The following is a 16,085-nucleotide window of genomic DNA, read 5'->3' as shown; positions in this document are numbered from 1 at the left end:
TGCGTAGGTTTTCTTCAGGTACTGCGGTTTTCCTTCCCACATTCCAAAAAACACAGCAGGTAAACGGAACACTCGAAATGATCCCGAGCTGTGAGTGTGAGTATGGATGGATGTTCGTCTATGTTTGCCCTGCGATGGGCGGCAACCGGTTCAGGGTGTCCCCCGCCTACTGCCCGAAGACAGCTCGAGCATGTCCGCGACCCTTGTGATGATAAGCGGATTAGAAAATAGATGGATGGATTTGAAGATTAGTGCCTCGACACTGATGCCTCTCTCTCTCTCTCCTCAGCTCAATTAATTTTCCAGTAGGAAAAAAAATGTATTTCATCTCTCCTCAGAGGATAATCAACAAATGCATGTTTTATTCCAACAACACATTGTCACGGTCACAAAAGTCACCGCATCGGGCGGATCCTTGTTTTGTTAACTTTGATTGGAAAAACGGACTTTTACATTGTTACATAATTACTATCCGGCCAACCATTGCATGACGTAAAAGGGGACATTACAGTACTGGAAGTTGCTCGTTCTGAGGTGGCCACCCAGAGAGTTCAACACCTCTTTTGGAGCTCTTCAACCAACAATAGAATCGTCTAGAATCGCCTTTCTTCTGAGTGTGGTGCACAGTGAAATGGGAACGCTACACCTTCCAATGCCCAAAAGAAAAGCGATAGAAAACAAATAAAAAGATGATGCGCAAGTAAAAAATATGACTTCAACGCGTGGAACGTGTGTTTTATATTTTTTATAGAATTCATGTTTTAAGTTGAAGCATAGAATTGAAGGCGTGTGACCATGAAAGAGTAGTGGCTAGAAATGTTCAAGCGAGGGCGCTCTAACATAAATCATCACTTGGCTTCGCTGATTGTGAACAAACGAAGTAGGAAAAGGTGGTCACGTGACACGCGCAAAGTAAACAGAAACGCCAATTCGTTGCTTTGTATGAATATCAATTCCATTCGAATTTCATCTGAAAAACATTTGGGGGAAGAGGGGGGGCTGTGATAACATGAAGGGTTTATTCTGCCAAATTAGCGGCAACGAGCTCAAGTTCGTCAACCAGGAAACGGTGAGATCGCGTCTTGTTTGTGCCAGGAAAAGGAATTCAACTGTTTTCTGAAGAGGGCGATCGTACGTCAGGCTGTTAAGGCTCCGGATAGCTGTCGAGCATCACCTCTCTTTGTGACGATTCCCTCTCTAGATGCTTCCTGAGGTCTTGGGAAGCCATGACGTCAGAATTCACGTGAAGGCGTGTAGCCTCAGCCCGGTGGACCTCAAGGCAATAGAATCATCTCATCTCATCTGCATTGCAACCTTGAAATAGTATCAGATCATGCTTGAAATAATCACACACTTGATACTCTCGGTTTGTTGCACGCTCCAGTTTCTGGAAGACGTGGGCCTGCAGAGAGATGCGATTCCCCTCGGCAGGGAGCTGGCGGGCGTTGTGCAACAAGGTGGGAAGCTCAAAAATGATTAGTGACCACCCACAAACAGAGGAGGAGGAGGAACTATTTACCTCCCTTCAGAAAGTTGTGTACAAAAAAAAAATACCTTGGTTAATGTTCACAGACTGGGAAACGACGTGAAATGTTCTACCGCTGTGCAGTTTTAAATTTAGTCACTGGAATCCAACCATTTATGGCCACGGATTGGTCAAGTGTGTACTTCAATGTATAGGTGCCCAAGGGTGGTCTTTCTGAAATCCAAATTTGTAAACCACTGAAATGACAATTGGATGCCAGTAGATGGCGATGTTGCATTCACACGACAAAGATTAGGCAGGATGCATCGATTATGAGGAAATGAAACGCCAAGGCGTCGGAAGTGGAACTAGTTTAGGCATCTCACACTTGAACAGAGTATGTACATGTATGACGCAGTGAAAAAAAATGACGCAGTGAATGCAGCCATGTTAAAAAAAATACAAATCCTCTTGATGTTTAACTCGAGACACATGGTGAGTCACCGTCGTTCACGGCGCGCTTTTTGCTCGTATAGCTGTAACACAAACGATTCACAGTTTGACACGTTTCTGTTCACCCTTTTGATTGACTTTTTTGATGACCTTGTGAAACTCTCGGTGACTCCTCCCTGTTACAAATGTTTAAAAAAATCTGTCATCCTTATAGTGGGTCCAAAAGTCACCTTCTTCCAACCCAACGATGAAGTTGTCGGTAGGTCACTCATAACGCGTCGCGTGCTTGCAACACAAACGTCACCTTTGCCATGTGACCTCTTTCCTAGGCATTCTGCCGCTGGACTCCGTCTGCTCAGGTCTCAGTGATGTCATCGACATGAATGAACAGTATCTAGGTAGCGTGGACTCCTCTTCGCATGCGCGCACCATACACAACATGGGCCTTGTTCTGAAGCGATTCCTGCTCTCATTTCACTCCAGTCTCACAAACTGAAGTCATCGGCTTTTTTGTGCAGTTCCCAAAGCGGAGAAACTGAGCTGCACCGGCGCGGCGGCGGCACTGGAAGACGGCCTGCGAGCGTACAGCGCCCTCCACACGCACGCTCGAATGGCGGCCGGTCAGACGCTCCTGGTGGCGGATGGCGCCAGCGTACGTGCCGCGTCCCGTCTGCTGCGAGCGCGATCAACATTTTGTTTAGTTTGGATGAGCGCGTGTTTTCTCTCTCCCCCCCCCCCCACACACAGCCTTTTGGCTTGATGTGCATTCAGCTGGCGTGCTACCACGGCGTGAGGGTACTGACTACGTCGCACTCGCAGCAGCAGCACACCTTCTTGGAGCAGCTAAGACCCAGCGTAGGTGCGTAGGCGTCACACCGAGGACGAGTTGTGAGCCTCGCAGTTCTTCCAAACGATCCAAGAAAATGGATGGCTTGATGCACGGAGGCGTGTCATGACAATTTGACATTTCACAACAATCTAGCTAAAATGTGTTTTGTTGCCCCATCAGTGAGGGTGATTCCCGTCTACAAAAACCCATCGGAGCTTCTTCCAGCGGTCATGGAGGAGACTGGGGGGCTGGGAGTGGACATAGTTGTCGACCAAGGAGGTACGTATTTAGGAAAAAAAAACCATTCCGATATATGTATATGTCCAGAGGATGAAATTTGTGCTTCTTGACTCAAGTTAGTCTGCAAGAGAAGGAGCAGGACAAGGAGGAAGGGGAAGAGGCCACGTTCCTCCTACACAAGCATGACATCATCAGTGCGTTGGCAGTCGGTGGCCACTGGGTGACGTCCTACCAAGACCTGCAAGTGAGTGGATTTGCGCTTCTCATTTGTGCCGTGAGATGGCGCAATCTTCACTGGAGTGTTCCCTAGTGCACTTTTTTTTTAAATTTTTGTTTTGCTTGTTTGGTTGCAGCTGGATCCCCCCGACAGCAGGTTGATGTTCTTGAAGTCTGCCTCCGTGTCGTTCCTCAACCCTCAAGTGTGGTTGGCGTCCTCATCCCAGCAGGGACGATACCTGCGTATCCTTGGCTAAACGTCTGTGTGTGGAATTTGAGCCGGCACTCGGTATGACGTACGGCTTTGCTCTCCTAACAACCTGCGGGCAGACATTCTCAGGGACATCATGGAGAAGATGTCATCGGGAATACTCAGGTACGCAAGGCGGAAATATTCCCATCGTTGTTGCAAGAAGTGAAAGTTCCCAGTGGGTCGAGCGACCTCGGCGAACGTTTACAGCAATGTCTCTCATTTGAATCGAGATTGCATTTGAATCTTACGTATGCGCAAACACGCCACGTTGGTATTCGTGCCCTCATCGACTCACCGACGCATTTAAACGGCTGTTCGGGTTGAACCTTCTACTTCGTGCTGCCCCCTGTTGGTGTGGAGTACCACATAACTATGCCAAACAACTTGAGTTATATAGAGCGCGTTCCATCTGCAGCTGTAACAAAGCGCTTTTACGGACAACATCAAAGAACAATAAAGCGACAACGGAGACGGTGAAAACATTCAAGCGAAACACTAAACGAGTGACACTAACACAAAAAACACAGTCGACACCACTGACCGGACTAAATATCACCATTACAATAATTGTGAGCCCATATCACCACGCCAGATCTCCTTTCGACCGGTGGTGGATGAACAAAATCATTTACATGTGAGGGTAGTCGCTTTCTTCTGATGATGCGTTTGCGGGCTCGTGCCACATTGACATTGTGTTCGCGTGTGGTGCCTGCAGACCTCAGCCCGAGGAGGCGGTTCCTCTGCAGGAAGCGGCGGCCGCCATGGAGGATGTTCAACTCCAGCGCAAGAAAAAGGCTGTGGTTGAAATTTGACCATTCTCTTTCATTGGACAGCGAGTCTATTCTGATGGGGCCATTATTTTTTTTGGGGGGGGGGGGTTGCTGGGTTCTCACAGCGTGACACACAGTGTCCCTGATGCTCTATTAATGAATGTTCAATAAAGCAAATCGAAGAAAGAGTCTCTCATAGTTTCTGGTTATTTTCTTGATATGTTCCACGCCGACCGTCTGTGTGTCTGTCTTCGGGACATCTCTTCACACAATGGCGGGCCGTGCATTTCAACCTTAGGCCTTCAGTGACGTCACATACATGAACACAATATAGGCTCGTCAGGCAGCACTTGATTTCAGGAGCATTTATAAACCATCAAGTATGCATTCACAATTAAGAGCAGGAAACTACATTTACAGATATTGTCAAAAATAAAAATATTTTTAAAATCCTAAATAAAATACCACCCAAATGATGCTGTGTGATCATAAACAAGTCTGTCCAATAAATTGCGCAATGTCGCAGTTTCATATAAGACACCAAACACACAATAACAAAACAAACTATTCTTTGAAAATAAAATGAAGAGATCATTTGCGTTTTGAGAATAGGCTATACAACGGCAAATAACTGAAAATGTTGAGCAGCTGAGATAAAATAAAATTCATTGACTCACCAATGTCGTGCCTGTTCACTGAGCTGCAGATCTACGCGAGTGTCCCCAAACGTTTTGAAACGCGCCGTCGCTCGTAAAAGTGGCCAGCCGTGCTCTGATGTATCCTTGCCGCCTTGGTAAAACAACTTCAATTGGTAAATCCAGTGGAAGGTCCGTCTTGAAAATTGTTTGGAAAGTAGTCCTGCAACCAGAGTCTTCTCCTTCGGCCATTTTGGCTCAAAATGCGGCAACAGCTCCCTCTGGCAGGCGCTCATCCAATCACCAAACGCGCACAGGCGTTTATCCAATCACCTAACGCGCACGTCCAGTGACGACGTAAGGCCGGGGCAGACTCGTGATCTGATTGGCTATTGCAAGCTGACCGTGCCCGTTCATTGCCAGCGCACGGGGACCTGCTCCGTTTCATCTGAAGGCCCCGAGCAAGTAGTTTACCTGACAACACAAGCTATCTGAAATATGATTGGTTAAAAATTCTACCATAATAAATAAGTTATTTCTCGAGTGGCTTTCGATGTTCTTTAAAATAACATTGAAAGCCACTCGACTAAGTGGAAATAATATGACATAAAGAATACAGAGAATAATTTTGTTGACATATTTATGAAAATAAAATAACATCAATTAAATTTATGTTATTCTCAGAAGAGTAAATTGATTAAATTTACTTTTCTGAGAATGTTTAGGCCAGCAGAGAAGGCCTAGCTGGCCCTGACGGATCGCCACTGTCTTCACATCAGCACACGTCGCCCACATCCGGTGGGCTCACCTCACTTAGGGAGGCGCTCAGTGATTCCAGGCATCTTCCCAAGATGCATTTCTCCTCCAGCCGCAGTGACTGGACCAGCCGCAGCTGCTCCCCGAGCCGGGGCTCCCCATCTTGGAGGAGCTTGGAGATCTGTATGGGGAAAAAAATAAAAAATAAAAGAAGCAATGACCGGTGATGAGACATATTAAATAAAAAACATTCTCAAGGACAAATGTAAATAACTAAAACGTGTTCGGTGTTCAGACGTCATCCGAACCTTATCCAAAGCCGCCAGCGTGTCATGTAGGAGTCTTTGGCACAACGCCTGTGCCGTCCGGAGGCTGGTACGCTCGGCCTCCTCGCCTACCGCTTGGCCGCGCAGCACCGCCTTCCACCGGTGGCTACGGAAGGCAGGGAAAACAATGCAGATTCAGACCGTTGATCCGAACCGTCACGTAGCATCGCGGGAAGAGGGTTTTTACCGGAGAGTTTGAGGCAGTGACATCAGTCTGAGGACGGTCATCAGCCTCCAGCCGGGGCCTTCACTGCTCACAGTCAAATTTCTGAGGGCGACGCAAAGGATTGCATGATGACCGGATGCCTACGCTAATCATGTTGGATGCATCTGAGTGAGAAGAAGGCGTCTGACTTGAGGAAGTTGTTGTCTGCGAGGAACTTCATCTTCTGCTCCAGACTCCTCGTGTCTCCTTTCACAACCTGCCGCAGCATTTCTGCACAACAACAAACGTCTGCATTTCGCCCTTGTTGGACTTTATTTTTCACTTTTGTTCATGTTCGGGTCCACGTGCATCGTGGGAGGTTGGATGCTTGAGAAGTAGATCCATCAGTCCACCGCTACTACGATGCTATTAGCACAAGCGCTACACCGCCACTCGTACCATTCCGACTCCAAGTCCCTTGAGCGTACTGTGACGCACCTGCATCCAAGTAGACCACGCCGTGCGGGTTGCCGGCGGCGACGAAGCCGTACTCCAGCAGCAGGCGCTGGTTGTCATGGCAACCGTAGTTGATGAAGGCCTGCTGGAATGCCCGAGTCCCGCCCACGCTCCTGATCTCGTAGCTTTTGGTCTCGTGGTTGAAGCCCGCTTTGACCTGACGGATAAACGACGGTGAAGACGGCGGAACGCATATTAGACAAGGTGACGTCTACCTGCACGTCGGGGTGGTGGTTAAGCAAATCCAAAAAGGGAGCCAGCGCGTAGTCGTCCCGGCCACACAAAAATCGGTTGGACGGGTGACGCATGAAGACGGAGCGGGTGTTGACGCTGCACCACGCCCACCTGGACAACACATCAACATTTCATGACGTCTCGCTCGGCCAATGTGCTCAAGTACTGTCGGCAAGTGCAGTTTTTCAGGACCTCAGAGCTTCAAACGTCAACACGTCCTCCGCCGGCTGACTGAGAATCGGCTGCAAAGTCCTTGAACGGAAACATCACACGTCAGTGACGTGACTAACCCCGAGCGCATCCATTTCAAAAATACACCCACTTAAAAAAATCCCGATTGGACGAGTGCATTTCCCGCACGGCGTCCTTCTGCTCCAAAGCTCGCCGCCGCATTCCGACGGGAAGGAGAGCCGCCACGTCGTACGCGAGATAGGCGGCACACGTGTAGGAGGCGGGAAGGGCGCCGATGTACGGGGACCAGTCGGCGTCCGCTCCTCTGTGCCGCTCGCACACCAGGAAGACGCAGAGAGCCAATAGAGGCGACGGCCGCGGCGTCCAGCTGACCGGACAAAAGTGTTGGGACAGCGGAAGGAAGGAGCGATGTGGGCGTGGCCTCTCAACTCGACCACTATTACTCCTACTACGGTTCTACTTCTAATTATGACTAGGACTACTTTTACGACTACAAATCAGCAAGTTGAAATCAGAATTTGCCTGGGATCCTTCAAGTAGGGAAGGAAGCTATTTTTATCTCGAAGCAACTGCGTGCATATCAGCGTGTTCAGAGCAGTGTTGTAATTACCTCTTGATGTAGCGCCCAAGGTAGCTGTCCAACACGGTGGAGGTCGTAAGCAAACAAGACTCGGGCAGTGAAATCATCAGTTGGTGGGGCTTGGGACAGCAGAGAGCGGCTTTCAGCATTTCCTGGTTCTTGGGCTCAAATTTGGGGAACCTGACTGGACGGGGACCTCATCTTACCTTTATGCTCCTCAAAGCCCGCAGACCTCGGCCTGTGTCTGAAGAGACGAGCAACAAGCAAACATTATTGCGCTTTTGGCCACATGAACGGTCCATCGGTCTGTTTCAGATTGAATATAAATTTGTGAAAACCAGGGAAGAGCGCAGGTTGCAGCGGTGTTGACGCAAATCCTCGCTGGTGAAGAAACCTGAGCAGCTCCACGTACTCGGGCCGGTGGCTCAGAGAAACTAGACAAGAAGAGGACATATTAGGAGACGTGAAAATATGTGACAAGTGTATCGCGCAACAACTTGTATTGACGCAATGACATTTTATACCCGATTGGAGCGCGCCGTTGCGCTTTTTCTTCCTCTTCCTTGCCGCTCGTCCACAACCACTCATCACCATGGCTGGACTTTCAGCATCAATTCTTTTATATATATATATATATATATATATATTGACGAATAACTGATTGGTCTTTACCGTTCATATTGGGCTTTAATGCTTTTATTTCTGTCGCATTTTCTTACGTGATAAATTATTTGCATTCATTTTATTAATTTAACATTTTAGCTGCGTGTGTGTTCAATGTACTACACGTATGCACTGTATTTTAGTAATTCGTCGGAATTTGGTTATCTGAACATAAATGCAAACACGGGAAGCCAAGCGCGCCGCGAAACCTCACGACGTTCACGTAAATTATTCGCCTACTTAAATTGTAGCCAAATTATGACTCGAGTAAATACTAAACCTCAATATCAAAGTTATCCATGTAGCTCGGCCGTTCACCAATCAATACTTGCTCACGTGGGCGAAAGGGCTGTTGTTTTTCCGGGCATGCGCACTGAGATTCTGCTAGGAGGCGGTGACGTGTTACGCATGCCTTGACGTCATTAATCTAAAATGGCGTACGGGAACAGTGACAACGGGACGAGGTTCCCAAACATTCCTCATATTTCCACTTACACTTTGGTGCCCTGCTGGGAATTCTCATCCTGCCATGGGAACAGGAAGAAAAAGGAGAGGAGGATTGTTTGTTTTGCGGCTCGTTTTAGCTGCAAAACAATATTGAATGAATAGATGCAATATTGCCCGAAAAGTCATATTTTATTACCGAAAAAAGATTACAAGAATAAACACTCATAGAAAGAAATCTTGGAAAAAATAATACAGAAAAAAATGTTTTTTTCCAAGAAACAAAATCCTGCAAAATATATCTTTCTATTTTTTTTTTGTACGTTTGTTTTTTCAAGATTAGTTGTAAGCATGAATGTGTGAGAACTATGGTGAATGAATACTTGAATAGCAAAGGCACGTTGTTATGATAGTTTCAGCATTCTGGTTTGATGTCCTCAGTTTTTTTTTGTCAAAAGTTGGTAACATCCAAGGCAGAGTTGTGGATCTGCTCATCACTTGATGTCCACTGCCATTACCCACATGTGTTCTCATCAAATGTTCATCAGAATTAGGCTGACACTGTATTGCACGGCGCCTGGTGTTAGCGTTTAGCGGTGGCGACGCTAGCGTCTAGCAGCGCTAATACGCTCAAGTGTCCGTCGGATTACTTTTCAAAGGGAGTATAGACGGCAGTGAGAAGCTGATGCATAAATCTGATGCATTATTATTAACATTTTGACTGTGTACGGTTTGATGCCGACAGCCTGACACAATCAGTTTTGAACAAGCCAGTAGCAGGCGCTATACTGTGGCATCTGCTTCAGAAAGAAAGGCCTTTCTTCACAATTTTTTGGCATTGTGTTAAATGACTTTTTTTTTTTAATGAAAAGTACGAGAGGTATCAGTCCATAGTATCGGTGGATACTAAAAGATAATAATCAGCCCCTCTCGTCAGCAGGATATATTTTCAACACATTACGAGATAGATATTGATTGTGAAGTGCTCCAGTTGCTGTTCAGTGGCGTAGCCAAATACACGGCCTTCTCGATGACCTTTTATTTTGGTGGCCTGCCCGCAGCCCTTCTTGTTTGTCTTTGAAAAGTTAAAATTGGACCGTTTAGCCCGAGTCCCACCATTATGCTTTCAGTTGGTTTTATTACCAGGGGGTCAGGTGTAAAGAGCGGAACGCTCCTCGGAGGCTTCAAGATGAAGGACCGCAGTGTCGATTGCGCGCGTCACAAGTTTGAGCCGGGAGCCGAGCGGGCCTTCGTTGTCAGATGGCGAGGTCATCGGCTCGCGTTCGCCCGCTGCCGCCGCTGGTTTTGCTCAGTCGCCGTTTGTCCTTGGGGCAAGCGACGGCATCGGTGGCGCACAGCAGCAGACGCTCGGCGCCGCCGGGATTTTGGATCCGCAGGCAGTCGGCGGCGTCGTAGCAGGCGGCCACGTCGGCGGCGCCGCGCCAGCCGACCGAGTAACAGCTCATCGGCAGTAGGCCCTCGTCGCCGCCTGCGCCCGCCGTCATCTTGTGCTGCTCGGCCGCCATGTTGACCGAGTTCTGCTGGTGGGCCAGCCGGTGGTTGGGGAAGGGCAGCGCCAGGAAGTGAGAGGAGCCCATCACGCATTGGCTGAATTCGGGAGGCGGGGTGGACGGCCGCGGCGGAGGCGGAGACATGTGGACTTGTTTGGGTTGAGTTGTCTCGGTGGCGGCCGCCAGTTTCCTGGACACTAAAAAGCGCCTGCAAAGAGGAAGTTTGTACGGGTGGAAACAGTTTTGTTCTTTATGATTGTCACAAAACATTACGTTTGGCAGGAATTAGAACACATTTTTCCAACTTTTTTTTTACTGCCCCCGTTTTTTCCTGAATAATAATAAGAAGAAGAACGATAACACCAAAACTAATGCAATAAGTTGTGTCGTAACATATTTAGTACTATTTATGAGTGAAAGATTAGCTTCAGCAACAAGTGTATTTTTTTTCTGAAAGTTGATAGGTACAAATAACGACACATAGTAAACTCCATATTTTGCAAGCTTTTTTTTTAAAATCAGCATCAAAAATACGTTTCGGGTCATGCAAAGCCATCTCTGATTAAAAGTTGCTATTGACCTGCGTTATTTGCTTCTCCATGTTCAAATGTGTGGAAACGGCGGCTGAAATAGTAAGAAAAGGTTGTAATATTCCATGAAAGAAGTAAATGATGATGGCCATCAATGCTGGAGCAAGAAATACAGACGCGCGTTTCCGGCCATTTACCTGCAGCAATGCCTCCAGGCCAGGTGGTGGAGCTCCAGCACGCTGAGCACCAGCGACACGCCCGACACGGCCAACATGAACACGATGAAGACGTTCTTCTCGGTGGGCCGTGAAACGTAACAGTTGACCAGGTGCGGACACGGCCAAGCCTAACCACGCACGCACGCAGAGTGGCACTTATTGGCCGGGGGGGGGAAAAAACAAACTTGAAAATCATGTTTGTTTGTTTTTACCTTGCACACATAAAGAGGGTTCAGGAATATTCCATACAGGAAGTACTGGAGGCAGAGAAACACCACCTGCATGGAACAACATATCTCTTGTATCATATCATATCATAACTGCAGTCGGCTACTTTTTATGTTTCTCTTTTATTTGAGACAAATGCATTCGGTTTTCACAAACGCTAATCAGAATCGCTTTTGTTTTGTCATTGTGCCACACGGAACTGTTGTCGATGTGTGTTGCTGCACCGTTTGTAATCAAATATCTGTTGCTTTCAGTATTTTTTGGGTGCAATTGTGAAAATTGCTGCTGGGACGGTCTAATTTCCCTCACACAACGAATAAAGGAACTATCTATTACTGCAACAACGATGCTAGTTTCGTTAGCCTGTATATTGCATTTCCCATTCTGCGTTAGCCTCAAGCTAGCAGACTTCCGTAAGGCAAAGTTATGTGGTTTAGTTGAATAAAGATCCTGACATCGTTTTTTGTTTCATGTTTGGATTGACAGTCCGGCTCTTTTCTGAAGAACGGCTTGCCGGAAACGCAAATGGCGTCAGCGTTTACCTCCATGATGCTCCTGATGAGGATACTCAGCACGTAGGTCTGCAGCAGCGCCCCCTTGAGGCGCACCCTTCCCGCCGACGGTCTCGATTTCTTTCCCTTGGCCGATTCCTTGTCATCCTTGCCGCCTTGCTCCTCATCGTCGTCGCCCCCTCCTGGGTCGTCGTCATCCTCCTCCTCCTCCTCTCGGTTGCGCCGCTTCTCCTCCCGCCGCACCGTGTGCATGGCGTGGCCCATGTACACCAGGCTGGGCGTGGAAACGAACACGATCTGCAGCACCTGAAATTGTAACATTCCAATTGATTTTTTTCCTTCCAGACATTGACACGAGACGTCACATGGAAAAACCGCAGTATACTTTCAAGTAAATCCTCTCGACAAACTAATGCACGCAATAAACAAAAATAGACGAAATGTTGAATAGGTCCTTCCAGTCAATTGATTGTCTTATTTCACAAAAATACGTCCTAGTCTTTTTCAGACTCTTCTGCAACTTCAACTGAGAACCGCCGCTAAATTTAGCCCCTCTCCCATTACACCCCCCCCCCCCCCCCCCCCGCAAAAAAAATTGTGCCAGGCTATCTCGGAGCGGAATGTGTGTCAACGCCGGCAAGCCAAAGTACCGCCGCGTGGCGTACCCAGTATCGTATGTGCGCGATGGGGAAGGCCTTGTCGTAGCAAACGTTCTCGCAGCCGGGCTGCTCCGTGTCGCAGTTGAAGTCCTCCTGCTCGTCACCCCAAGACGACTCGGCCGCCGTCCCGAGGACCAGGATGCGGAAGATGAACAGGATGGTCAACCACACCTGCGAGCGCAAACCTCCCTGTCACTTTATAATAACAATAATAATAATCATACATTTTCTTTATAAGCGCCTTTCAAGACACCCAAGGACACTTTACAATAACAAAAAAACCACAAAAAAATACGGGTTGAGCAGCGGCAGCCAAAACGCGCCAGCCTTCACTCAACCCGGAAGTCAGAAAGAAACCACAAGGGAGGGAGAGCCAAAAAAACACGCTCGAACTACTCTCATTTGAGAATAATTGGAGTTGGGAAACAAACGCCACGTTGTTTTGTTTTGACCAAATAGTCCTTTCCACTATTCGAGGAATATTCTTCATTACGTCAGCGCCTCATTTGTGGAACGAAATGACCGCGATTAGAACTCCCGGGTACTTCCGGGTATGGTCACGGAAATAAAAGTCTTAGCTTAATGCTAACACACGATGTAAAAGACCACCGACGGGTTATCGAAATCGAAACGACCGGCTACAGTACTTGCAAACTAAAAGTTTGAACACAAACGGAGCACTATATCAGACTTGAGACAGGAAAAATAGCACAATACTGCACTCGTGTATATTATGCTCGGTGAAAAATGATAAAAGGTCTTCCGTGTGTGTGTGTGTGTGTGTGTGTATTATGGACTGTACGTTTTATACTGCCCCCCGGCGGCCAAGGCCACATGCACACAAGTGCAGGGGGGACCTCAAAGTAGCCGAGTCATGTGCAGTTTGATGTGTGTGTGTGTGTGTGTGTACCTTGCCAATGGAGGTGGAGTGTTCCTGTACTTCCTCCAGGAAGTTTCCCAGCAGACTCCAGTCTGCCATTGATTTCCTCACTGGCTGTTTGGATGCCGGCTACCACTCGGCCAAAGTCACGTTCTTGTCTCGAAGTACAAAACATAGAAAATCATTTTGGAACCTTCACTACGGGATGTGGACAGGGAGTAGTGAAAAGCCCCCCCAGCTCCAGCGCAAGGAGAAATGGAGTGTGAAGTGTCTTGCAATTCCTGATCTGTGATGTATTTTGACAAATCGTAACCCCCAAAACGCCTTTCTCCTGAATAGAGAGAAGACTTTGCGTCATTTGGGCTCAACGCGGCGATTTGCGTTGACTCGCAAAGCCCTTAATTTGAGCGCTTTTCAAAATATACATTTCTCATCTTAGTAGAGCTTCACTTTTGGTTCCCACACTCACCCCCCCAAAGCTCTCTTGGGAAGAGAAACATGCATACATACTCCCACACGCACGAGTCTTTTGCCGCTATTTGTGTAGCAACCCAAGCCACCGGACTTCCACTCAGCAATGGAAACTTCCAAATTTGACCACACAACGGTTGTCGTTTTTCTCCGACGGTCTGGTCGTGGCGCCATTTTGAATCGGAAGGGAAAGGCCCATCTGCGGCGTCTGCGCCCGTCGCTCCGAGCACGCGACGTCACTTTGCGGATTGTAAAAAAAAAAATCGGCTGGGGAGCATTCAAAGGCGCCCCTTTTGCGCCGGCGCCTTGCGGGGATGTTTCTGCTTCGATGCCATTTCACACATTTGCACAGATGCGCGCGAGACGGCCTTGAAGGCTCTTGAAGGCCTTCAGGTCAAAGAGACCCAAACGTTTTTTTTTTCTTTTCAGCCGACCACAAACTGCAGAACCAATCAAATTTTTTTTGGGGGGGGACTGCCGCCTTTTTTTTCTTTCTTAAATGCCCCTCCCTTCCTGTCTTTGGGACACCCTGAGGTGCTGAACTATGTGTGTGTGTGTTCATGTCTTCCCGAAATACACTTGGGATGCTTAATAACAATATTACTTCCTTGTATAGACTTTTGCTTGACCTGTGTGTGTGTGTGTGGGGGGGGGGGGGCCCAGCACTCAACATTGTTCTCCATCCTGCTGCCATAATTCTCTCGGCGTCTCTCTCCCAGTCTGTCTTTCTTGCACCTCAGGATGTTTTTTTGAAATGAGTGTTTGTGGGCAACTAAAGAAGCATTGAGGGATGAAGACATACAAAACACATAAAACCAAACTACCTAGCAAATACCAGCGGAACAAAAGCCTTCTTTCATCATCCAACTTTTTTATTTCGAGTTCTGAATACTACGCGCGCGTTTGTGTGCGTGCGCTGGTAAAGCAACCATTTGCACCCGTTTTCTCATCTTTGTTTGTTGGCTTCTTCAAAAAGTTGGAAAGCATACGAATTTGAGATGACTCTGGCCACGTTCCCACGGGCTAGCACGGCAAAACTTTACGTTCCATTTCATATTCTTGGGGAACGAGTCATAAAAAAAGAACAACTTTTCAAAAACGAATGAGCTAAAAAAAAAAATAATAATAATAAAAAGCAATAGAACAAGTTGACTTTGGTCTTCCGAAATCAGCTTTTACCGTTCCACCTGTCAGCTTCACCATTTTCAGCCACTTTGGGCCGGAAAACGCAATTGTGTCAATCGATGTTGAGCGCAAAAAGCCGGCTAGCGATTGAATACCCCAACTTTTGGCGTCACCACCCGTGCGTCCACGTGTTGTTCCTTTTCGTCGATGCACTTGCAGCCGTTTATTTGACAGAGCAGCTGTAGGCCACAGCTCACGCTCACTCGCACACCAAGCAGCCAAATCCGGCTTGTGAATTCCCTCACGAGGCCGCGGCGCTTCAAAGCACGCGTCCAACGCGCGACTATGACGATACGAGCAGTTGTTCCTACGCAACACAGGCCGAGATTTGATCCATTTTCTGTAGATAGGAGCGCAACATCTTGGGGAAGACCCGGCAGAAGGCTGAGAGGCTGCGCATGTGTGTTTGTGTTGGAGATGCGCGCCAAGCAACTACCTGACGATCTCGTTGATGGCGCGATGTCGCCTGCGGGCTCGAAGCTGGGAAACTTGCGCTTGGGCCGACGAGCGGCACGGTGGGGCCGGTCCGAGCAAACGCCCTTGAGCAAGGCGGGATGATGAAGCCCAGTCTTTCTGGCTGCGCCTGCGGGAAGTGGCGACGGGTCACGGAATCCAAGGAAAGCGCTCCAAAAGTTCTGGATGACTTTTGACCCCGAAAAAAAACCCAGAGAGAAAGTCAGCAAGTTGCTTGCAGTCCGGACGCACTTTGCGGGTGCGTGAGAGTGGACGTCGGGGGTGACTCTCACTTTTGTAGTCTCTCTCTCTCTCTCTCGCTCGCTCACCCTGCCTGGGTCTTTCCCTCCTTCACTTGCCCTGGGCTGAGTCCACAATGGAATCCCATGTACTGTATGTGGATGTGTTGCTTTGTGTGTGTTTGCCTCTATACATTTGGACGTCTCTACCGTGTGTGTGTGTGTGTGTGAGTGTGTGTGTGAGAGAGAAAGAGAAACTGGCCGTGGGCATACCTGAATCTGTGTGTAGTTGTGTGTGAGAGTTTGTATGTTTGTATACGTGAATGTGTGTGTGTGTGTGTGTGTGTATGCCATCGATCTATCCATCTATAAATTTTAAATTGAGTTGACTTACGCCTTTGTGTGTGTGTGTGTGGCGTCTGGCATGGACAGGAAGTCGTATATTGTACGAGGACACAATGGCTTCGAGTTTAGGCCCAGCA

The 16,085-nt window shown here is 48.0% G+C and overlaps 3 protein-coding genes across 7 annotated transcripts; 1 reads left to right on the top strand and 2 right to left on the bottom strand.

Moving 5' to 3' along the window:
- Positions 1-792: 792 nt before the first annotated feature.
- Positions 793-4,294, top strand: LOC127610623 (quinone oxidoreductase-like protein 1). Its single transcript, XM_052080966.1, is given in 13 exon segments — positions 793-1,002; positions 1,004-1,069; positions 1,202-1,279; positions 1,385-1,457; positions 2,133-2,177; positions 2,248-2,316; positions 2,437-2,570; positions 2,666-2,777; positions 2,928-3,026; positions 3,104-3,231; positions 3,341-3,446; positions 3,534-3,579; positions 4,172-4,294. Coding segments are annotated over 13 exon segments (1,239 nt in total). The 5' UTR covers positions 793-816; the 3' UTR covers positions 4,269-4,294.
- A 201-nt stretch (positions 4,295-4,495) lies between these two features.
- LOC127610613 (SET domain-containing protein 4-like) lies at positions 4,496-8,225 on the bottom strand. Of its 5 annotated transcripts, XM_052080951.1 has the most exons (13): positions 8,135-8,225; positions 7,949-8,044; positions 7,817-7,854; positions 7,641-7,729; positions 7,161-7,397; positions 7,031-7,090; positions 6,820-6,949; positions 6,587-6,761; positions 6,298-6,379; positions 6,131-6,211; positions 5,926-6,049; positions 5,670-5,798; positions 4,496-5,084 (listed from the first exon to the last, which is right to left on the bottom strand). In XM_052080951.1, the coding sequence occupies exons 1-13, from the start codon at positions 8,202-8,204 to the stop codon at positions 5,031-5,033; spliced, it is 1,365 nt and encodes a 454-aa protein (XP_051936911.1). In that variant the 5' UTR covers positions 8,205-8,225; the 3' UTR covers positions 4,496-5,030. The 5 variants fall into 5 exon arrangements, 3 of the variants coding, with proteins under 3 accessions (XP_051936911.1, XP_051936909.1, XP_051936910.1); XM_052080949.1 differs by having other exon boundaries at positions 7,949-8,225; XM_052080950.1 differs by lacking the exon at positions 4,496-5,084 and adding an exon at positions 5,102-5,335 and having other exon boundaries at positions 7,949-8,225.
- Positions 8,226-8,894: 669 nt separating this feature from the next.
- On the bottom strand, positions 8,895-15,840 carry LOC127610616 (gap junction alpha-5 protein-like). The gene is made up of 7 exons (XM_052080954.1): positions 15,348-15,840; positions 13,286-13,413; positions 12,382-12,546; positions 11,747-12,022; positions 11,189-11,254; positions 10,956-11,104; positions 8,895-10,436 (listed from the first exon to the last, which is right to left on the bottom strand). Exons 2-7 carry the CDS (start codon positions 13,352-13,354, stop codon positions 9,974-9,976), a joined length of 1,188 nt encoding a protein of 395 aa, XP_051936914.1. The 5' UTR covers positions 13,355-13,413; positions 15,348-15,840; the 3' UTR covers positions 8,895-9,973.
- Between the last annotated feature and the right edge of the window lie 245 nt (positions 15,841-16,085).

The sequence above is a fragment of the Hippocampus zosterae genome, chromosome 11, assembly GCF_025434085.1.
Source record: "Hippocampus zosterae strain Florida chromosome 11, ASM2543408v3, whole genome shotgun sequence".
In the NCBI taxonomy this organism is placed as follows: domain Eukaryota; kingdom Metazoa; phylum Chordata; class Actinopteri; order Syngnathiformes; family Syngnathidae; genus Hippocampus; species Hippocampus zosterae.
This window is presented reverse-complemented; position numbering and strand designations above follow the sequence as displayed.